At 41.5% G+C, this 24,695-nt stretch overlaps 1 protein-coding gene across 3 annotated transcripts in view; it reads right to left on the reverse strand.

Annotated features, from left to right (window-relative positions):
- Positions 1 to 409: 409 nt before the first annotated feature.
- The window catches only part of TMEM151B (transmembrane protein 151B), a 34,283-nt gene continuing 9,997 nt past the window's right edge, over positions 410 to 24,695 (reverse strand). For 2 of the 3 annotated variants that reach the window (XM_087717924.1, XM_014054109.2), the window contains one exon: positions 410 to 4,144. In XM_087717924.1, coding sequence (XP_087574050.1) covers positions 2,708 to 4,066 — 1,359 coding nt within the window. In that variant the 5' untranslated portion in view covers positions 4,067 to 4,144 and the 3' untranslated portion in view covers positions 410 to 2,707. Of the gene's footprint in view, positions 4,145 to 24,060; positions 24,234 to 24,695 lie in introns of all 3 variants that reach the window. The other variant, XM_087717923.1, reaches the window with a different exon arrangement.

Consider the following 24,695-nt stretch of genomic DNA (forward strand, 5'->3'; position numbering starts at 1 on the left):
TATTCATTAGTCCTTTTTTTACAGGCTTCCATGTGAACTAGGAAAAAAGGGTGGTGATGCCTTAAGAGTTGCATTAATGTTTATTGAGTAGATTTTTAAAAGCAGCTTCATCATTGTGGGGGGAACCATACAGAAGTTTTAAAAAGTTGGGATGCTTTAATGAATAGCATAAAGTGCTGCACTCATACTTTTGTAAGTTCCATAGCACTTTATACAAAAAAAAAGTCAAAGTGTGCTCTAATGTACGGTATATGCTGTTTTGTCTACAATAATATTCTAACAGTATAGCATAGCACTGCAGTTGTCAAATAGTGACAGAAGTGCAAAGTTTTGGGAAGGGAGAAGAAAAAACTTCACTAGAAAATTAAGACACGATGGTTCCATCAAATAGAGAAGTCAAAGGAGGAGCTGAGTTAATTGTTCTTCACTTTAATCAATGAAGGAGAAATAATGAGATTAAGATGCAGCTGAAAGAACCCAGTTTAGAAATGAAGAAAACTAACTGTCACTATAGGAGGCCATCTAATCTGTTCCCAAAGGAGTAATCATTTCAGACATAAATAATTTGAAATACTAGCAATGTGCTACAGACTGGGCTAGATGTAAAGTTGAGTTCTGTTATTTAAGACACAAAATCTATTATTCGTACCAACTGTGATATGTAATACTGGTTCTCATAATAAAACCTCAAACTTAGTATGTGTAAGATAGATAATATCCCTAAAAAAATTAGCATAGCATCCTAGTTATAATGTAAAGATTTCTTTTTCCCCCTACTCTCATTACTTAATATCCAGATTGGAAAATAGTTGTGAATAATTTGAATGTTTATTATTTTCCCACATTTTAATTAGTCCTCGGAAAAATATTACTCTACTATGAATTAAGGTTCCTAAAACTTTGATTCTTAGAGAAAAATATTGTTTTTAATACTAAAATCCAATGTTTGGATTTTAGACTAGTATTCTAAGCCACAGCAACAGTGGTTTAGAATCCTAAACCAAGATTTCAGCCAATATGGCCATTGGAAGTTCTGGGATTTGTAGCTGAACGTCACCAATAGGAAAAGCTGATCTGTTCTGAGAAAGTGAGATTTTGCAGAGAAATGTGTTGATTATTGAATTTAGTAAAATATAGAGCACTTATGACTAAGACCACAGGCCTTGCTGTCCATCTTTTTCCATAAGGTTTTTCCCCCAAAGAATAAATCACACACAATAAAATCAACGAAAGATGGTTATAGTGTGGATTTTGACTTCCCAAGTTTCCTAGGTATCATAAACATTATTGGAACTCTTGTTTTTGGGGTCCCCAATATACGGAGAACATCAAAGTTGAGGAAAACTGCATTAATCAAGTCTTATGTGTCACATTTTGTGGTGTCCAAACTGCAATGTGAGGAGTTGCAGTTTGCAAGATCAAAAACAAAAACAGGCATGTCAGAATAGACATTTGTACCACAAACTCCTAGCTCTGAAAAATAATCAGGCTGGATGAAAGGAGAAATCCTACATATGATGCTCTATCCTAATATGGCACAAGTCAAACACGTATATCCAATAGTCTAGGAGTATATATGTTTGACATTCCACCAAGGTATATACTGGGAATGGATGAAGTGAGGGGGGTCTATAATAGGTCAATGACCGTGTGCTCTTCACAAAGGAGCAGAAACCTGCTAGGCCCAACTGTTGGAATATCACTTACGTGTGGATTATCTCCCTTCATATTCCAAAGAACATCAGGAAGCAGAAAACTGATTTGATTTGCAGTACAATTTACACAAATATCCATCAGTGTCACACTAATGAGTTTATCATAAAAAAAACCTGCAGCTGAATCTCTTAGATCCTTCCTCATCATCAAATTTCTTATCTGAGAAACTTAATGACAACTAATTTCCTCTCATTTAGGATCTCCTAGGACTCCCAGTCATCTCCACAACTTTTTAGCATGCTTAAAATATACATGGTAGTTTCAGTGCCTTATTTTAACTATTGGGGCTTCTCTTGGATTTGAATTCAACACTGCATTATATCAAAGCCCGGGTTTTCCTTGGTAATTTTCTTTTCTTTCTATTACCAGAAAAGAGCAAGTATTGTGAACATTTAAAACTTTACCCATAAATTGCCCAATTCTGACATGTGAAACATCAGAAATTCTTAAGAACTCATGGTCCCCAGCACTGAGGACAATATAACAGTCGAGGCATGGTCTAGAAAAAAGGAAGGACTGGCTTGTAGCTTTTCTTTCAGGTCCCTTTGCCTGGATAATCAGTGCAGTTACTTGCCTTGCTTGAGAGGAAAAGCTACACTGTCATGGATTATTCTGATGAAATACAACTCTAAAAAAGTGAGTCGGGATTGATCCAGCTAGATACTGTCAAGTTGACCTGGGCAGTTGAAGGTGGAACAGGAAAGAAAAAGCCCTAGTATCTCCTCCCCACCCATCCTTTATTTATTTTATTTTTTTGCTTGTGGTTGTCAGTCTGCAATTATGTGCCATGAATCTGATGATGGTTTTGATTGCTCCATATCAAGTTTATTACATGGAGTCAAAAGCTGTGGAGTTGTTCGAGGGAAGATGTGAGGAATACTTTCAGACTCACAAAGATAGGTTGATACCAGTATTTGTCTGCTAAACCGTCTCTTGCCTAACCCATCATATCTGTGAGTCAGGGCACTTCCCTTAAGCGGTTTTCACACTTTTAGAGTGAGGTCTCCACACAGGATCCATTCCGATGGAGGTGGCGGTGATCATGGTTGAGACAGCCCTCGTTTCGATGTACAATAAGGACGGGGAAATAGAGGGCATCTTGGTAAGGAGGAGGTTCCTCCTCCTCCATGGTGACTTGGCTGGAGAGGCGAGTCTGCTCAGTTGGACAGCTTTGCTCATTTAAGCTCTCACTCCGACTTTGCCAAAGGCAGCTGCGCCGGGAGCCATACAGGCGGCCCAAAGAGAAGCGACTGCTGCTAAAGGGGATTCTGGGGCTGCCATTGCAGATGCTGAGAGCACTACGGGAGAAGATGGAAGAGCTACTTATAGTCCTATGGCATTGTTCACAGTTTTGCCTATAACTGCCATAGTGGCAGGAGGAGTAAGTAGTGCAACCAGACAGGCCTACCAAATCCATGAGGACAGCCTCTGAGTAGCTAGGCACCAACTGCTGGTTGGAGCGGATATGCCACTCTAGTTCTGTACTATCCACTGTGTTGACTCGAGGCATCCGTCGGCAGAAAGGACGCTCTTCAGCTGGTGTTACTGCCACAGAGTCAAATCCAAAGAGTTTTTCTATATGGTAGTGGACATAAGACGTGCGATACTCATTCAAGACTCTCAAGGGCCAGGACAAAGTCAAGAGAGCAGCCACCCAGAAAACATAGTGAGAAATATACCAAGGTAAATTTTCTGGGTCTGAGAAAGCCACCATGTACTCTTTGAAGTCCACATTCTTCAGGTGCATGCCTTCCCTTGCCTCCATATAGTCATCTAGTCCCTCGTTCTCTGTGAAGAAACGGGCCCTCTGAGTCAGATAGGAGTTCTCTGATTCTACATTGGCAAAGCTGAAGCACTTGGTGAAGCGAAGCCGAGTAGCTGGGAAACTCTCCAAGTCAATTAGGTCCTTTGAAATGTCCTTTGCCCCACAGTTAGAATAATCAAATTCTGCTTCTGCCACATGGGTGTTGACTCTCTCATGGTAGACTTGGGTGGTAGTATAAGCGTCCCCATTGCGATAGCGGGTGACCTGACGTGTCCTTCTGACATAATGATAGCTGATGGCTTTCCACCAGATGCATGGGGTGGCCTGCTGCATCCTTTGGACACGTTCATGCACACTGTCCACATCCACTTTGTACTGGAGCTCATTGCGAGTGTAGCAGTGCCAACACTCTACCAGGTAGACCACATAAAGCATCACCAAGAAGGCCAAAGGAATATAGATATAGCCATTAGAGCAAGGGCTGTCATGGTACATCATGGACTTTCCCTTATAAGCACTATCAAATGTCAACCGGGTCACCTTTGTTACGTGGCACCAAGTCATTGCTCCCATGCAGCCGTACATTAAGAAGGAGAGCACCAGGCACTTCCAGTGTGACTCTCTACAGAGTGACTTGCTCAGCGACTGCTTCACTGGCCGTTGCTGCTTTGCATGATGAGGAGACATCGTGGATATTGTGGATTTGAAGGGGAAGAGAGCAGAGAGAAAACAGAAAAAAATAATTACTATATAGTGAAAGAAAGGGAAACCAAGAGAGCTGCATAACTGTCTAAATTAGCATTAGCATTAACTACAGAATTAGTCACAGATTAGTTTAGTTTTAGTTTTATTAGAATTTGTAGGCCGCCCTTTTCCCTGAGGGGACTCAGGGCGGCTCACATAAAACTGGGAAGGGGGAAATACAAACATCAAGATAGAAACATATAATAAAATGGTAGGCAACATACATTCATCATTCGGGAGGGGTAACTATCCTTATCCCCAGGCCTGACGGGCGAGCCAGTTCTTCAAGGCTATGCGGAAGGCTTGGACGGTGGAGAGGGTACGAATCTCCACGGGGAGCTCGTTCCAAAGGGCCGGGGCTACTGCTGAGAAGGCCCTCCTCCTTGTGGTTGCCAGCCGACACTGGCTGGCCGATGGTATACGGAGGAGGCCTACTCTATGGGATCTTATTGGTCGCAGGGATGTAATTGGCAGAAGGCGGTCTCTCAAGTATCCAGATCCACTGCCATGTAGGGCTTTATGGGTGATTAATAGCACCTTGAAGCGCATCCGGAGATCGACAGGCAGCCAGCGCAGCTCGCGGAGGATAGGTGTTATGCGGGTGAATCGAGGTGCACCCGCAATCACTCGCGCGGCTGCGTTCTGCACTAGCTGTAGTCGCCGGATGCTCTTCAAGGGCAGCCCCATGTAGAGCACATTGCAGTATTCCAGCCTAGAGATCACAAGGGCCCGAGTGACTGTTGTGAGAGCCTCCCGATTCAGGTAGGGTCGCAACTGGCGCACCAGGCGAACCTGGGCGAATGCCCCCCTGGTCACAGCCGTTAGGTGGTGGTCAAATGACAGCTGTGGATCCAGGAGGACTCCCAAGTTGCGAACCCTCTCTGAGGGGTGTAGAATTTGACCCCCCAGCCTGAGTGATGGGATATTAGTCAAATCTTTGGGAGGAAAACACAACAGCCACTCGGTCTTTTCTGGGTTGAGCACAAGCTTGTTAACCCTCATCCAGTCCATAACGGCCTCAAGACCCCGGCTCATCACATCTACCGCTTCATTGAGTTGGCACGGGGCGGACAAATACAATTGAGTATCGTCCGCGTATTGATGGTATCTAATCCCGTGCCTACGGATGATCTCTCCCAGCGGTTTCATGTAGATGTTAAATAGCAGGGGGGATAAGACCGAACCCTGAGGCACTCCATAATTTAGGGGCCTAGGGGACGATCTCTGCCCCCCCACTAACACCGACTGCGACCTGTCCGAGAGGTAGGAGGAGAACCACCGTAGCACGGTGCCTCCCACTCCCACCCCCCGCAGTCGTCGCAGAAGGATACCATGGTCGATGGTATCGAAAGCCGCTGAGAGGTCAAGGAGGACCAAGATGGAGGAATGTCCTTCATCTCTGGCTCTCCAGAGATCATCAATCAATGCGACCAAAGCGGTTTCTGTGCTGTAACCGGGTCTGAAGCCTGACTGGAAGGGGTCTAGGTAGTTTGCTTCCTCCAAGGACCGTTGGAGCTGGAAGGCCACCACCTTCTCAACAACCTTCCCCAAGAAGGGAAGGTTGGAGACAGGGCGATAGCTATTAAGAGCAGCTGGATCCAAAGATGGTTTCTTCAGGAGGGGTCTCACCACCGCCGCTTTCAGTGCGGCGGGGAAGTTCCCCTCCCGAAGGGAGGCGGTCACGACCGCCTGGATCCAGCCTCGTGTCACCTCACTGCAGTTCGTAACCAGCCATGAGGGACACGGATCCAGAACACAGGTGGAGGTACTTACAGCTCTCATGGCCTTGTCCACATCCCCGGGGGTAACGTCCTGAAACTCAACCCAGAGCTGTTCTACTTGGTCCCCTTGTGCCTCGGCTGGAACTGCGGGGGTGGAGTCCAAGTCCGACCGAAACCGAGCAATTTTGTCCGCTAAGAATTGGGCATACTCTTCAGCTCTGCCCTGCAAGGGTTCCCCCGCCTCCCTTTTGTTCAATAGGGAGCGGGTTATCCTGAACAGGGCGGCTGGACGGGACTCAGCGGATGCAACCAGGGTGGCTATGTGGGATCTTTTTGCTGCCCTAAGTGCTCTGGTGTATTCCCTGGTGCAGGTGGTTACCATTGCTCGGTTCGATTCGGACTTATCGGACCTCCAACGGTGCTCTAGGCATCTCCTCCGGCGCTTCATCTCCCGGAGTTCCTCGGTAAACCAAGGGGGTCTCCGGGATCCGCTGCCTCGGAGGAGCCGCAGTGGCGCAATCCGGTCGAGGGCCTCCGACGCTGCCGAGTGCCACGCAGCAGCCAGAGTCTCCACCGGACTGTGGGCGAGAGTGTCAGGAATAACCCCAAGCTCTGTCTGGAACCTTGACGGCTCCATAAGGCGCCTGGGGCGGAACCACCTGGTCGGTTCCTCCTCCCTACAGTGGGGGTTTGGCCTCCGGAAGTCGAGCCTCAGTAGGCAGTGGTCTGACCACGACAGGGGTATGATGTCGCTCCCCCTCAGACCAAGATCACAAATCCACTGCTCCGAGAGAAATACAAGGTCAAGCATGTGTCCCGCTGAATGGGTTGGATGGGCATTTTCAGAGTCATGAATAGTGGCACTCAGGATAAATACACTCAGCTTGTAGGCATGAAGAACAGGAGAACTGAAGTTATATTATGCATAATTGTTTCCCAGAACTCACATTCAAATTACTATAGCATCCTCAAATTACTACAGTAGAAGATTGCAACAATCCTCTCCCAAGCTCTGAGGAAATGAATTATTGGTGCATGTTGATATGATCTTCCAGGTCTGCCATCACCCTCTTTGAGTCTAAATGCAGACATTTTGTGATTCATTTATTAAATATATTGCCTCTTACAGGAAGATGGAAAGGATTGCCCCATTCTCCCTCTTTCCTAGTCCCACTTCTGCCTTTACAGACATTTTTTCCTACCATTTTATTTCTAAAATATGAACATGCTCTGACAATTTGCAGTCATTTTTTCTATAATTGTGAAACAATGGACCTTTCTCTTGTCCAACTATTTTCTGTTTTCACATTGAAAAGGTTCAAGAGAGGTTCAATATCAATTATTGGTATTTATCAAATAGGTTTATGGAGCAAGCCTAATTAAAGTCTTTTGCCTTTCTAGGTTTATGTATCCCAGAGAAATATAAAGAAATGAATATAAAGAAACAGTAAAGGCTCAACTACTTCTAAGGGAAAGATTGCAGATTTCAATCCTTCTTAATTTCCTTTGCAGACTCCACCTCTGCAGATCCAGCCGAGACACAGGGGGATATCTTGGCAGACCATCTCTGGGCTGAGTTCCAGGACGTTGCCTCAGGGGATGTGGACAAGGCCATACGAGCTGTGAGTGCCTCCACCTGCATACTGGACCCGTGTCCCTCCTGGCTGGTTGCCAACAGCAGTGAGGTGACACGAGGCTGGATCCAGGCGGTTGTTACCGCCTCCCTTCGGGAGGGGCACTTCCCCACCGCATTTAAAGCGGCGGTGGTGAGACCCCTCCTGAAGAAACCATCCTTGGATCCAGCCGTTCTTAACAACTACCGTCCAGTCTCCAACCTCCCCTTTGTTGGGAAGGTTGTGGAGAAGGTGGTGGCCTTCCAGCTTCAACGGTCTTTGGAGGAAGCTAGTTACCTTGACCCCTTCCAGTCGGGCTTCAGACCTGGTTACAGCACAGAAACCGCTTTGGTCGCATTGACCGATGATCTCTGGAGAGCCAGGGATGGAGGCCATGCGTCCATCCTGGTTCTCCTTGACCTCTCAGCGGCTTTCGATACCATCGACCATGGTATCCTTCTGCGATGACTGCGGGAGGTGGGAGTGGGAGGCACTGTCTTACGGTGGTTCTCCTCCTACCTCTCCGACAGGTCGCAGTCGGTGTTGGTTGGGGGGCAGAGATCGTCCCCGAGGCCCCTAACTTATGGGGTGCCGCAGGGCTCGGTCTTATCCCCCCTACTATTTAACATATACATGAAACCGCTGGGCGAGATCATTCGGAGGCACGGGATAAAATACCATCAATACGCGGACGATACACAGTTGTATCTGTCCGCCCCGTGCCAACTCAATGAAGCGGTGGATGTGATGAACCGGGGTCTTGAGGCCGTTAAGAACTGGATGAGAGCTAACAAACTGGTACTCAACCCAGACAAGACCGAGTGGCTGTTGTGTTTCCCTCCCAACAATTTGGCCAATGTTCCATCACTCAGGCTGGGGGGTCAAATTTTACACCCCTCAGACAGGGTTCGCAACTTGGGAGTCCTCCTGGACCCACAGCTGACTTTCGACCATCATTTGTCAGCTGTGACCAGGGGGGCATTTGCCCAGGTTCGCCTGGTGCGCCAGTTGCGGCCCTACCTGAATCGGGAGGCCCTCACAACAGTCACCCGAGCCCTTGTGATCTCTAGGCTGGAATACTGTAATGTGCTCTACATGGGGCTGCCCTTGAAGAGCATCCGGCGACTGCAGCTAGTCCAGAATGCGGCCGCGCGAGTTATCATGGGCGCACCGCGGTTCGCCCACATAACACCTATCCTCCGCGAGCTGCGCTGGCTACCTGTTGATCTCCGGGTGTGCTTCAGGGTGCTACTTACCATCCATAAAGCCCTCCATGGTAGTGGATCTGAATACTTGAGAGACCGCCTTCTGCCGATTACCTCCCTCCGTCCCATCAGATCGCACAGATTGGGCCTCCTCCGAATTCCATCCGCCAGTCAGTGCCGACTGGCGACCACGCGGAGGAGAGCCTTCTCAGTAGCAGCTCCGACCCTTTGGAACGATCTCCCCATGGAGATTCGTACCCTCACCACCGTCCAGACCTTCCACACAGCCCTTAAGACCTGGCTAGCCCGTCAGGCCTGGGGATAAGATTTTAATCCGCCCCGCCCGAATGTTGAATGAATGTTGTGTTTTACTGTTTTGTTTTATTCACATTTATGTTTTCTCTTGCACTCCCTCCTATGAGTTGTAAGCTGCCCTGAGTCCCCTCAGGGAAAAGGGCGGCCTATAAATGCCAAATAAAACTAAAAAAAAAACAACCTCAAAAACTTTGGTAAATAGGCAAGAAATTGTACAATTCTGTTCCACTGAGGACTACACTAATCTTTACAGGAGTAACCTGTCCAGGGCCACTTCTAGCACCTGATTTTCTCTCTCTTAGTCTAAAGCAGGAGTGAGTAATCCTGATCCATAGAGCTGCATGCAGCTTATAAACCTCTTTTTGAAGTTCTGATGCAGAGATGGTATGCTGCCAGTTTGCACTGGTTCGGGCGAACCGGTAGTGGCGGTGGCGCAAGGCTCCACCCACCCACCCAGACATTTTCACATTTTTTTCACATTTTATTGAGATTTATAGGCCGCCCTTCTCCCTGAGGGGACTCAGGGCGGCTTACAATCACAAGGGGAGGGGGTGCAGTACCAGAGACAAACAATAGTGAACAAAATAAAATGATAAACACAACATGCATTCAACAGTCAGCACTCGGGCGGGTAAATTGGAAACCTATCCCCAGGCCTGCTGGGAGAGCCAGGTCTTGAGGGCTGTGCGGAAGGTCTGGATGGTGGTGAGGGTACGAATCTCAATGGGGAGCTCGTTCCACAGGGTCGGAGCTGCAACAGAAAAGGCTCTCCTCCGTGTAGTCGCCAGTCGACATTGACTGGCGGATGGAATTCGGAGGAGGCCCAGCCTGTGCGATCTAATCGGTCGGAGGGAGGTGATCGGCAGAAGGCGGTCTCTCAAATATCCAGATCCACTACCATGGAGTGCTTTAAAGGTGGTCATCAATACCCTGAAGCGCACCCGGAGACCTACAGGTAGCCAGTGCAGCTCGCGGAGGATAGGTGTAATGTGGGCGAACCGCGGTGCGCCCACTATCACTCGCGCGGCTGCATTCTGTCACAGACCTTCATCACAGACCTTCTGCACATGCCCATAGCGTGTGCTCCCGCTACCAAACTGGTAGTAAAAATAATAAGATACCATTACTGTTCTGATGGTGCTATAAAAATCAGGAGCTGAAGCACCAAGTACTGGAATTGGGTTTTGTGCAATATAATAGTTTATGTAGCTACTACACTCGGCTTGTTTAGCCTCACAAAACTTTAAAAACTTAGAAATTTATAATCTTATCTCATTATATGATATAAATAATTACTGTACATATGGCTAGAAAAGCTTGGCCAGCCATGAAGTATTGTTTTTACTGTTGCATTTACGGAAAAACATGATTTTCTTTTGTCTGACACAATTATTTGGGCTTCCTGGTTATAAACTGAATTTCTAATTCTTTTTTGCAGTAGGTTCAGAGATGAGTGAATGTAATTTATGGCTATACAGTCAGAAACAACAATAAAAAAGCAAGACAGGTTTAGAAACTATTTCTGTCTATTTCTATGTCTCATTTATAGGAATGTGGATGGCAAATACAAGAAAAAGGGTTTTGCAGTCTTTGTCCATAGATCCATAAACACACATGTTTAAACAAATAGACCTTTTTCTGTAAACAACTCTTCTTTTTTAAAAGGTAATAATCCTGCCCTATCTTTCTAGGTTCAGTATATGACAGCAATGTCAAACAGTAAGGGGTTTATAATAAGCAAAATAACATTTGTTAACATAGTCCCAGACAAAAAGGGTTAAAACAAAGGGGAGAGTTGAGAAGATTGTACTCTGAGGCTGAACATAGATGGGAGCTTCCCATCTTCCCAGTTTAGAAATCTAGATAAAAGGAAGCAGAGGTCTCAACTCCACAAGGATTCAACTTCTATAGAAACAGGTGAATCTATCTAGGCAGGAAATCAGCAATAGGTTAATTGTTTTCTGTATGTTGGGTGTTAAGTCTACTTTTATTTTTGTACAAGCTAGAAAAATGGGGTTTATAGTGACCTTGAATCATAGCTCAAGCAAGTGGAAGAAGATTTTTTTTATAATCTCCTTGCAATCACTAAAATTAATTTGGAATGCTCTATCTCATCTCTTTATAGATCAGAATAGCACCATCTTTTGATCTACCCAGAACTTTGTATTTTCTTTTGAAATTCTTAATCTTCAATTCCTTTTCAGTTGCTGTTTTACATGATCACTTACTTAAATTACCTCTTCCAATATTGAAAGCTTTTTTTACTATTTAAGGTTTTAAAAAATGTTTACACTAGGTTTTTTAAAAATAATTTGATTTGGTTTATTATTTCGGAACTTAAGTTACCTTAAGGTGGCAGAAAAGCTGAATTATCTAGTTACATGCCTTTATGTTACAGATTATGATCTCATTTTTTTCCATTTTTTTTGTGTTTGTAACTCCTAATTATAAATATGGCAGCACAGGTTATGAGAACCCCATCTCTCAAAAACACTGGGATCAGGGGTTGGATGCCAAGTGAGATGGAGGCAGAATGGGACAATTCCCCATGGTCAAGTCTGCACAGCCAACTTACCACAGCCAATTCACCATGGGACAACATGACATGGCCAACTTGCCACTGGATAACTTCCTGCAAGATGATTCGACAATTCAATTATTTAAAACTATTTTAAAATTATTTTATTTTTTGTCATTCACATTTATTTTGTCTATTCTTTCTTTAATGATTCTATTCCACTATTTTTTTATATTAGTGTAATTTTTGTCCCACGGTTAGTTGGCCACAGCAGGAAGTGGAAGCTGGGTATGAAGAGTATTTGGGGAGAGGATGTCTGAAACCCTTGGTCCTCCACCCTAGAGGCTCAAGTGTCCACTATGAAGACATTTATAGAAAACATTTCCCATCTATTCCCCTGTCTTATTTCTAATAAGGGGGTGGCAAATATTGTAAGAAAAACACAACTTTAGGGTCTTTCTCATACCTCTGGTTTGTCTGTAGGACTGTTTTTAGTCCTCCGGAGCCTTCAGGGGCCTTCCGGAGGCTTTCTTGAAAAACAGCCTTATGGACAAACCAGAAGTGGCTTCTGGTTTGCTCATAGGGTCGTTTTTTGCCCTCCAGAGCTTTCAGGGAAGCTCCAGAGGGCTAAAACCGGCCATACAAGCAAACCAGAAGTCCATTCCCAAACTTCCGGTTTGCCCACAGGGCCAGTTTTTTTGCAGTCCAGAGGCTTCAGCGAAGCTCCTGAATCCTCCCGAGGGCCTCGGTGCGTGGAGGCTATTTTCACCCTCCCCAGGCTCCTATAAAGCCTCTGGAGCCTGGGGAGGGTGAAAAATGGCCACAAAAAAAGGCTGAAGTCAGCTGGCCAGCGCGTGCATGCATGCTGGCCAGCTGACAAATGGCTCCATTTGCCACCTCTGGCATACTTGCCATAGGTTCACCATCCTGGCCCTACAGATTCTCATACAGAGTCATATCCTAAAACCTTTCATTTAAACTTAATGATCTTCTTGATTCTTGATTTACAATGACTTCTCCATATTTCATTGTCCATATATATCTAGGATTAATATACAATATGAATGTACAACAATTAGGAAAATGCTTAAAAGTAAGCATCATAACAGTCATACAAGTAGTTTATATGCATTGATAACAACATTACAGATTACTAAAATGGAAATGAATTACAAACTACAGTTTTTCTTTGGCTTGGATGATGCTAGTTCTATTTTTGTATTTCTCACATTTTCTGAGTGTGATTATAGACATGGGAACATTGCTTTATAAATCTGCACATTACCAGTTTGCAAGATGCAGCATCCTGGTCTAGTTGTTAACAACAAGATTTTTTAACAAGATTCCTCCACAAGCTATTTGCCTTCAATTCTTAAGTAAAAAGGTTCAAAACATAATTTATATATTTGCTTTTACAGCCATCACTTCCCATAAAATGTGTGAAGTGTCACAAGACCTTTTAAACTGCGATCTTACAAGCCAAGCAGTGTCACTAAATCAGCATCAAGTTTTTAGAGGAAAAAGAATTAAAATAACTCTGAAAGCATAAGGCCATGTTTGACACCAGAAAGGGATGAACTAAGGATGAAGACCTCTTAAAACGTAGGTCTGCAGTACCATAATCCAGTGAAAAGAATGACAATAATCTGAACACATAAAGTGGAATGAAAAAAATGCATTTCAGTTTGTGAAATACATTACCATCACTTGGCTCAAACTGAGGATGATAGAAACCTTGTAAGACAAATGGGGACACAGGGAGTTGTTCCTAGATGCCCAGCACCGGAGAGCTAATAGGCGTAAGGAACAATTACGCAGTTACAGGTGGTAATTGCACTCAGCTGGTGGTAATTAGGCTCCTCTACAGACTATAAAAGGAATGCTTGTGCACACACCCCTTTTGCAGAAGTCAATGCATTAACTAATGTTGGAGAATAGTATTGTCAGCTTGGCAGGCTGGATTGCTGCCAAGGCTTATCTGTGCTGGTTTGCTGCCTGTCTGTCTGTTAATAAATTCCATAAAGTATCTTTGGCTTGGAGTGCTTTGGTGTGGAACGAGGGTGGGGGGGGGGGTGTCAGAACAGTTAAATAAATAATTTATAATGATAATAATGTATATGATGTGTAGTGTTATGATAAGTAATAATTGGATATGAATATTGAATGGTACCCATGAAAGGAAGTTTAGAAATCCTTTTGGATTATATACAAAGGTTAATAAAAAAGAACTAAGTTAGATGCAGTTAAGTTTTGATTATTAGGGGGATTATTATGATACAGGATATAGTCAAATAAAGGAGGGATGATGATGACAATCTATATATATGTATGAGTACAACATAAGGAAACTGGATGAAAATTGCAAACAGTGATTTGGAAAGGAGAATTAGAAAATTTTGTTATTAAATATTATGGATGTTTAGCTAGAATAGGACATAAGGATTCAGTGTTATTGGAGGATTTTAGAAATATTAAATGAAATGCCAGTATGTGGTTATGTATTAAATCTTGGTATATTTTATGATGAAAGACGTTTAAACAATTATAGTCAAATAAAAATGGAGGTATGATAAGGGTAACATGTATAAATATCTGAGTTAAAATACTTGAGTTAATATGAATTATGCTTGATGACTGTGGAAGAGATGCATGAAAGCCTTTTGTAACCAACTGATACACTTTCTACAGTATTTAAAGAAGGAAGATTTTATGTGTTGTGTTTGTTTTGAAAATAAAAAATAAAAAATAATAAAAAAAAGAATCACACTCATTACCCAATTATTTGATTCATTAAATAAGAACTTCAATTTCATCTCAGCACCTACTTTAACTTTTGCAGATTCCATCAACAGCCCTAAGCAGTAATCTAACCTGGACATAATTAGCACAATCATGATGACATTAAAGCCTCCAATGAATGCTTAAATTAAGTAGATCAATCAAGACTTGGTCTCTTGCTTTCACACATTGCAGCATCCCCATGGTCACGTGATCAAAATCTGGATGCTTGGCAACTGGCTGATATTTATGACAGCTGCCATGCCCCCAAATCATATAATCACTTTTTATGACCTTTTGACAAGCAAAGTCAAACTGGGAAGCCACTTAACAACCGGGCTGTTAATTTAAAAACTGCAGTGATTTATCTAACAACTGTGGCAAGAAAGGTTATAAAATGGGGCAAAATTCACTTAACAACTGTCTCACTTGGCAATGAAAATTTTGGGCCCAACTGTAGTTGCAAGTCGAGGACTGCCTATATATGCAAACCCACTTTACTTATGCTTCAGAAATACTGTAATTTAAAGCAGTTCTATTCTGGGGAGCCTCTCTTGCATTTATTTTTGCTTTCTGGTGATACTTTAATTATGATATAATTACCACTTGTTGGGTGGTAATCTTTTGTTTGCTCAGTGATCAGAATGCAGTATTGCAGGCTAACTCTGCCTATTGCAGGGAGTTTGATCTTGACCAGCTCAAGGTTGACTCAGCCTTCCATCCTTCCAAGATTGGTAAAATGAGGATCCAGATTGCTAGGGGCAACATGCTGATACTGTAAACCACTGAGAGTGCTTTAAAACACAATGGAGTGGGAAATTTTAGTGCTATTGCAATTTGCTGTTGTACATCATTCAAAGACTTTCAGGGTCAAAGCAGATAATATGATTAAACAAATCAATCAATCACTCAATAAACAAATAGTAAAGCTATCTGCCTCATTAAAACACCAAGACCTCTTACTCTAAGCATAGAAACAACTTAAAGGAATGAAGAACCCAAATTAAGATAATGAAGTCTATCCAGAGAGAGCAGCTTCACTAGGTAAATAGCAAAGAACAGGGCTTAGTGGCAGAACATGTGCTTTGCATGCATAAATCCCCAGGTATTCTCTGCTGTTCTTAGATATGGTTAGGAAAGATCTATGAGATTTTATGTCTTTCCAAACCATATCTAAGAGAGCCACTACCAGTAAGGTAAACAAATGATTCTCAACCTCATATCACAGGTCTATACATAGCACCAAAAGCCATGGCTGCAATTCTCAAGAATTTGAGTCATTCATCATTAGATACATGACTGAAGACTAATTAACTATACTTAATTTAAACTGCATTTAAATGTTAGTTTTCAACGTAAATAAATTATAACATTTCAATTCTTGTTCTGTCTCCTTCCTCCAATTGCTTTTAAAATATACTGCCTAGCATGTCACTGAAAGTCAGGTATGGGCTTTGACATGGACAGTACTGAGTGATATGAATCAAACTTGCAATTTAATATGTAAAAACTATTTTTTAATGCGGTGAAGATGAAGTCTGACTTATTTTTCAAAAAGCTACTTTAATAGAAATTTTACACCCACCCACACACCCAAACCACTATCCATCAACCTTTGCACTGAGATGTTTTTTTCTAGAATTTTCTTATTTTCTTGCTGGAACTAACCCATTTCCAACCTCAAACTTTATTTTCCTGGCTTTTCTCATCAAACCTGATTAGATCCCCTACTGTTTTGGAGAGCTATTCCTCCGACAAAGAAACAGATTTTAACCCTTTTTCACATACTTAATTTCTAATATTTTGTTCAGTTAGAAACATTTCATTTGCACTATTTGTTGGCATTCCAGTATAATGTTTCTACATTTTTAAGATGTCAAGAAAAGGAGCTTTATCAGATATAATCTAGATAGTAGTAAGCAATTTCTTTCAAATAGTCCTGTTTGTTCACTCTAGGCTGAAATGGTGAAGTCAAACAGAAAAAAGGTTCTGTCTAAATATGATTAAGAACTAGAACAATATGTATTAGAGTCCCTGGAGTTGGGCAGTAAAGAACTGGGAGCTGTGATTTCATATTGTTGTGTATAATAAACATCAAATAATAACAGATGCCTCTCCTAGGTCCTTGGGAAGGATTTGATATGCGGATAAAAATGTCAGTCTAGCTACCTGACTGACTGTGTGACCAACCATAATTCCAAAGAAAACCAAGAATACAAAGAGTATCTGGTCAAGAAATATCCAGAAACAAAGAAGATCAGGAAGCCCTGAATGTAATAAAGCAGCAAATAACAGCTACAGCCAAGAAGTTCATTTGAGACACAAAGCTCAAATTGCACACTATAGGCAGAATCTTCCATTTCAGTTGAATCAGAAACATTTCTAATGATCCATCAAGAATTTTGTCAGATGTGTTCTGAGCTCAGGTATGGAACAACCCACAGATGTATAACAAGTATAGCAATGGCACTTAGACTTATATATCACTTTGTAGTACTTTACAATCCTCTCTAAGCATTTTACATGGTCAGCTTATTGCCCCCAACAATCTGGGCCCTCATTTTACTGACCTTGGAAGGATGGAAGGCTGAGTCAACCTTCAGCCAGTGAGGATCGAATTCCTGGCAATCAGCAGAATTAGCCTGCAATACTGCCACCACAGCTCTAGAATCCAGCTTGGTTAAAAAAGGTGGGCAAGATTAAAAATAATCAGCTGAAAAAAATTGTAATAACAGCAGAAATGGGGAAAAGTCAAGAAATATCAAGAATTGTTCAGCTCCATGCATTGCATGGTTTTAGATTGGAATATCTGACTGGTTGGCACCCATTCATTGCCAAGCAGTTTAACAACATGCTGCAAGATTAATTAACATCTAGCAAAATCTAAAAGAGAAAAGGGGTAGCACCAGGCATTGCCAGGCCAATTAACTGCTTACCAACAACTTTCAAATTGCTAACTGGTGTAATAGCTGGTGCAGTCCAACAGCATCTAATTGAAAACAAGTTCTTTTTACCTGCGCAGAAAGAAAACTACCTAAATACCAGTAAGCAGAGGAGCAAAAGATTAGCTCCTAATTGACAAAATGTGTTTGGAAAACTGCAAGAGAAGAAAGATCAATTTGAATATGAGCTTGGACTGATTACAAGAAGGCATTTGACTCCTGCCACATGATTGAATAAAGTACCTAGAAATAACAGGAGTCAGTAGAAACATCAGAAGCTTTGTGCAAAGATCAATGGCACAATGGAAGATATAGTTGTCAGTCAATGGTGATAGCCTGGGAGAGATTAATATCAAGAGATGACTCTTTCAAGTAGGCTCACTATGGCCACTACTGTTTGTCATTGCACTGATTCCTCCATCAACAATATTGAAGAAGTCAGGCCATGGCTATCAAACATCAAAAACATCTGGCAGGCTATCCCACCATCTTTACATAGATAATCTGAAGCTGTATGTAAGAACAGCATCTGAAATTTACTTACCAAATAGTATAGGGTGGGTGTGAAATGTTACAAATACACCAAACAGTTGAAGAACAAGAAAAGAGGAAATTTGAAGAATATCTGGAGTAGAGTGAAGAAGATGCACTGAAGCTAGTACACCATGAAGGCTGACTGAGTAGCAAAGAGGCCAAACCGCCTATAAGAAAGACCAAATGACGAATAGAAGAGACACAGCAAGACAAAATATTACATGGCAATACAGAAAAAAAATCCCATCAGGCAAAGCAGATAACAACAAGATCTGGCAAAGTCTTACAGCAGGAAAATTGAAGCAGGAGACAGAGGGACTAATTCTGGCTACACAAGACCAAATCTTAAGAACAAATGCATACAAAGCCAGAATTGAGAAGACAGCGACAGACAGCAAACGCCACCTCTGCAAAATAACTGAGGAAACAGAGGACTACCTGGTTAACTGCTGAAGATGATCACACAAACTGATTAAAAAACAATGGCATGGCAAATTAGCAATGATACTGCATTGGAATATCAGCAAGAAATGCCCTCTGCCTGGAAGCAAGCACTGGCAGGAGCACAAAGTAGACAAAGTAACAGAAAATAAAGCAGTCAGGATACCCTGGGACTCTGGAATTCAAACAGACTCTTGCCACATAACATCCCAGACTTAACAATTGTCGATAAGAAAAAAGTCTGGATAGTGGCCATGGCAGCAGAATAGGAGAGAAAGAATTGGAGAAGGTAACAAAATACATCTGCAAATAGAAGTAGAATGACTGCAGCAAAAGAAAGCAAATATAGTACCAAAAGTAATAGATGTCTTGGGTGTAATCCCAAAACAACTGGAGCACCATCTGAACACCACTGGCATTGACAAAATCACCATTAGTCAGTTGCAAAAGGCAGCTTTATTTGGAACAGCTTATATTCTGCCAGGATATCTTTACCACCATCAAACAACATCTGCCTATCCTAGATGCTTGTGAAGGATTCAATAGGTGGAGAAAAAGGTCAGATACAGTTTAAACATCTGGCTGACCAACAACAACAATAATAAAGCTATGTTTTTGATCCTTATACCCTATTGCTTCCTTCCTAGATGATCAAACCTGCTATTTTTAAACCACTACTCTCCAAATTATATAAGATTATAAGGTATTTTTACTGCCACCTATTGTCCATTCAGATTTCTACAAATAAGTCCAAAATTTTGCAACACAGGACAAAATCATTCATTTTGTATGAAATAAAAAAATCTGGAAAGAGAAAAAATGTATATGCACACACATATATATATAACTGTGACTTTCCCTCCTCTGTAATTTCTGGCCAGTGGCCCAATCTTAATGCCTACTCAGAGATTGTGTTCCTAAAACAGATATATTTCCCAAGTCTAAGCTTGTTCACAAAGGGAACAAGAATCCCTAGTTTGGAAAAACTCCCAAATCAAAGCATATTCGTTTTATGTACAAAGCATGAATGTGTACCATAAGAAACGTTCATTCTTTCCTCAATGGTCACATCTCCAGGAATTTATGTCTATTACATAATACTTGAAAGTATCACTTTATGATACTTTATGAAATTTGGGGCTCAATTGTGGTTATAAGTCAAAGACTACTTGTACATGCAAATTGTATTGCATATTCCGTAGTCTCAAATAGTGTTAACTTACTACCAAGTTATTAGTGCTTCTAACTGCAGAAGACATGAGTTTCTAAGCATCTGTTGAGACAGTAACATATGCTTCTCTCAAAGATTGTCAGTTCTATTCATGACATAATTTGCACGGGAGAAATTAAAAGTGCACCAGGAGAGATACAATATTGGTGAATTCATTATAGACACAGCATGTGGAATTGCTTTTCTTAAGTGCCATTTGATGTTATTCTCATTTTCTTATCTGTAAATGTTGCCAATGAATTTTTTATCTAGGCAGCCATCTAGCATCAAATCTTACTCAAAGACCCCAAAAAGGGGTGGAAGAATAATGATAATCTATTTATTAAACATGACATAATCGTGCAAAAAGTATTACAAGAGAATTAAAAACATTGTTAAAGTAAACCAATAAGCTCTATTACAGAATGCATGCGAAAGTCCAACTTCATTCTTTGGCAACTCCAGAACAGGCATAGTATAGATCCGTGATGGTGAACCTATGGCACAGGTGCCAGAAGTGGCACACAGAGCCATCTCTCCGGGCATGCTAGCCATCGCCATTGCTCTTCTGGGTTCCAGCGCACTGGCCAGCTGGTCTTCACATGCGTGGGAGTGCTGTAAACCAGAAGAGCAGCCGCCTGGCGGGCATGCATGTGCCGGGAAGATGATCTTCTAATTTCCAGCACACAACTGGTCTTCCAGTTTATAGTGGGTGCACGAAGACCAGCCTGCATGTGCCCTGGCAGCTGCTCTTCCGGTTTATGGGACATGGTGTGCACTCATGCACACACTTCCATTTCAGCACTCAGTGCTGAAAAGGTTCACCAACACCGGTATAGATAATACAGTGCCAAGTAGACTCATATACCTTGATTTGGTGTTAGGTGGTTTTCTAAATTCCAATTTTAAAATCATAACTCATTCCAATTTGCAGCTCTAGGTTTTACCTTGATAACATCTGAGCATTAGAAGGAATTTTTGGGGGGGGGGGAAACTGAATTTCTTATTAGCCTAAGGAAAAATCTACAAAAAAGCAAAATCGGTGTTATCACTATAAAGTATGAAGTTGGTTAATCACTATGTAAAGGATATAATGGACTAGCAATTTGAGCTTATTTGTTTTGATCTGGTGGGTGCAAATAATACGATTAAGATACACCAGTAATCCTTCTGCAGTATTTATCTGACTTAAGCAACAACAACATGGAGGTTCCTGAAAAAATCAGTGTCATTTATAACAATTGGCAATACAAAGTATGTATCTCCCGAGGCAGGCAAAGTCACAGGAGCTACTTGTCAGGTTCATTTTTCTACTTCCCAGTTTCCTGAAATTATTTTTCTCCTTAAGTTTTTTCTCACAAGAGACTACAAGCCCTAGTTACTTTCTACATTGAGTTAAGCAGGTTCCTCTGTAATATCTAATGGAAATGAGAACACTTATAAACAGAAGATGACTTTTCTTTGTGCACTATGAAAACAATACAAGTGACTCTAACAGTAACTCCTCAACTTATTTATTATTCTTAGCCTTCTGTATACAATCATGAACTCAATATAGCTTTAATTCCAATATTATTATGGTTTCTACCCCCACGTTCCTCCAATTAGAAGACAGGGTTAAAGAACTCAAAGGTGTATGAGCATGATATAAAAGAGCATGTATGCCGCTATACCTGGATAAATGATTGATTCGATAAAGCAAGGCTAAACATAGAGTTGACATGGTTACATTAAGAACAACCATATTTTGATTATAGTTTTCTTTGCATAGGCTGGCTTAAAAAAAATCTGGGAAAAACACACACATACCACAAGGACACAAACAATAAAAAAGCATTGGTCCTGTCTGGCTCAGAGTCACTATAGATGGGTTGGTGGGAGTTTTACCTGTGTGGGAGGGGGAATAAGATTGTAGATTGTAGAAGTTTATTTATATGCCGCCCTTTTCCCTGGGGGGACTCAGGGTGGCTCACAACCCAAAAGGGGGGGGAGACAAACTTTTAACATATAAGACAATACATAATTAAAACACAACATTCATACCATTCGGGCGGGTTACAGTCTTAGCCCCAGGCCTGACGGGATAGCCAGATTCTGAGGGCTGTGCGGAAGGTCTGGAGGGTGGTGAGGGTACGAATCTCCACAGGGAGATCATTCCATAGGGTCGGAGCTACCACCGAGAAGGCTCTCCTCCGCGTGGTTGCCAGTCGGCATTGACCGGCAGATGGGACTCGGAGGAGGCCTAATCGATGAGATCTAATAGGTCGCATGGAGGTAATTGGCAGTAGGCGGTGAGAAAAAAAGTCTACCCATAGAAGCCTTGTTTAGGCTAACCACAATCACAATATGGTTGATTGGAAGAGGACAGTTTTACTCAAAATAGTTGCAGGGCTCTTAAAATTCATCTACCCAAACGCTGTTGGCTTTTGTGTCTGCACATTAACTCCACCCTTAGCCACTGTGTTATATGTGATAATAAAGCTCTGACCTCATCCTAATCCCTCCATACCAAGATAATTATTTTCTGTCCCAAAATCCATTCTCAGTATAATAGGAGCCAATCAGCACTTCAGCTATATTTTCTTGTGCTATCTTACATTTAAGTAAGCACACATGCCTTTTCTCCTCTTTATAGGAACTGACACTGGTGCCTTTGAGAAGCCTAGCTCTTTCTCCTGAACAAATTCTTTTCTTTTATATGAGCATGACCCAAATTTATATCAATGCTGTCAGACTATATGCTGTTTTCCACAGGGAAAACTTGACAAAACAAAACATTATATTATTTTTCTAGTAGTTCAACCATGATTCCAGTTTGAAACACACTAAGAATTATAAACCTGCTGTATGTTGTCCATAAACTACAAATCCAGAGAGGTTTAAATCCAAAACTTCACCAGTCATTGAATTCCTATAGAACATGAAATACATTCCACTAGGTATCTAACCATGGGTGGTTGGAGTTTGTGGTGGTAGAATAAGTCAAAAAGAAGTTGGATATAGTAGTTAAATATAATTAAGGCATCAAGCTAGAAGCCCAGAGACTGTGAATTGTAGTCCTGCCTTGGTCTCTCTATTAACCATAGGAAACAGGAAAGCGCAAACCACTTCTGATATCTTGCCAAGAAGCCTGTAATGCAGTGGTTCTCAACCTTCCCTTGTCTTCTGCCTAGGGCTGAGAAAAAGTGAACATCCAGCTGGCCTTGTGCCTAAGGTGGGACTAGAACTTATGCCCCCCTGGTTTTTAGTCTGATGCCTTACATGCCAAAATCATTCATTTCTCTCATTACTCAAATCACATGCTATTTATGATGTTATGCTCTTGCCAGTAACCATTATTCTCCAATTCTGTCACTGCAGATAATGTGAAATCCCTTGCTCTGCCATTCATTCATTTTTCCCAACTTCCCCCTTTTCCTTAAATGGCATGCTAGGACACCTACTCATATGCTTATTTTTTGAATCCCAACTCAAAATGTTTAATTCTTCTGAAGATTCTGACTGGCTTCACACAATGCATTACGGTAAGCTAGAACTTGTATTTTTTATCATTTCTGCTTATCTTTTTTTTCTTGATATTTTATCTGTCAGTGCCTTACAGAGATTACTGCTTAAGTTATATTGAAAAGATGCTACTGAATAAATAATAACCATTACTACAACAGTCAGTCCTAATTAGGAGTTAGGAGCAAAATTATGTAGGGAAGTTATTTGAGCGGAAGACTTTGTTCAATTCTTGATCTTTGTTCTGAGGGATGAATAAGTAAGGAGGCTGAGACTCTTATGCATGAAACAGCAACACATACAGGTAGTCCTCAATTTAGAACAGTTCATCTAGTGACTGTTCAAAGTTACAAAAGCACTGAAAAAAGTGACTTATGACCATTTTTCACATTCGCAATCACTGCAGCATCCCCATGGTCACACAATCAAAATTAAGACACTTGGCAACTGTTTCATATTTACGGTGGTTGCAGTGTCACAAGCAAAGTCCATGTGGAAGCCAGATTCCCTTAACAATCATGTGACTAATAACTGCAGTGATTCATTTAACAACTATGGCAAGAAAAGTTGTAAAATGGGGCAAAACTCACTTAACAAATGTTTTGGTTAGCAACAAAAATTTGAGTTCAATTGTGGTCGTAAGTTAAGAGCCACTTGAACATGTATACCTAAATTAAAGATTTTAGATTTTGAAATCAGAATTCAAAAATTCAAGAAAAGAACATCATACAGGAAAAAAATCATAGAGACTGGTAAGGGGGAGATGGGTATAAATCATTATTCCAGCAGAAGATGCTTTGGGATTGAGATTATCCAACCAATAGGGATGAAAAAATGGTCTGTAAACCAATCTTTATTAGCCAAATGATTGCTTATACAATCTGGACTTTTATTCTGATTTTTCCTAGGTGGGAGCTAGGAAAGCTCATGGGAGCTAAATTCTAAAACATCTGATTAGCATAGATTGGAGATTATATGAAAAAATCCTTTGATAATTTATGTTCAAAATTCTCATACAGTTGAATTTATATAAGGACAACTAACTTGCACTCACAGAATTCTCTTGTGCCGTGAGAAGATGCTTTCCAGATAATCCCTCAACGTTCTTTATTCTTTTTCATTTTTAGAGTGAAATCTGGAGTAGATTTAAATGATTTCATACTTTATATACTGTATCTCCATTTCTTTCCTTCCTTTGTATTTTGTTTTGGTCACAGGAGTAGAAAACTATTTAGAATTATCCATAAATGTATAAGGGAAAAACTAGTTAGAGCATTGTAAGTAAGACTACAAGTCAATGAAGAATGTCACTTTTCTTTGCTCCCCCCCCCATGGGGTGACCAATCATCAGTAAACTACATAGTGCTAACTAGACCCATGTACAAGTGGATGTACCTAAGTGTGTGTACAGACATACAAGAGATGCCACAATTAACTGTGCTATAGAGAAAAGCATATGCCAAAGATAGCTTCTGCATCTGCTTCTTTCCTATACTTCACTAAATGAAGGAATGTTGAAATTTATGACATTTGGAGCTGATCCCTTGCAGTCGGATTCTGTGTCAGGTTTGCCAAAAAGCATCCACTGCATCTGCTATTTCCATCTGCAACCTATCTTGTTACAACCTTATCCTGATGCTCTGAAATAAAGGAAAAGTTCACGACAAAAAAAATAAGAAAGAGGCTCAA

The sequence above is a fragment of the Thamnophis sirtalis genome, unplaced genomic scaffold, assembly GCF_051295495.1.
Source record: "Thamnophis sirtalis isolate CommonGarterSnake01/CBP01778 unplaced genomic scaffold, rThaSir2_p1.2 scaffold_6, whole genome shotgun sequence".
In the NCBI taxonomy this organism is placed as follows: domain Eukaryota; kingdom Metazoa; phylum Chordata; class Lepidosauria; order Squamata; family Natricidae; genus Thamnophis; species Thamnophis sirtalis.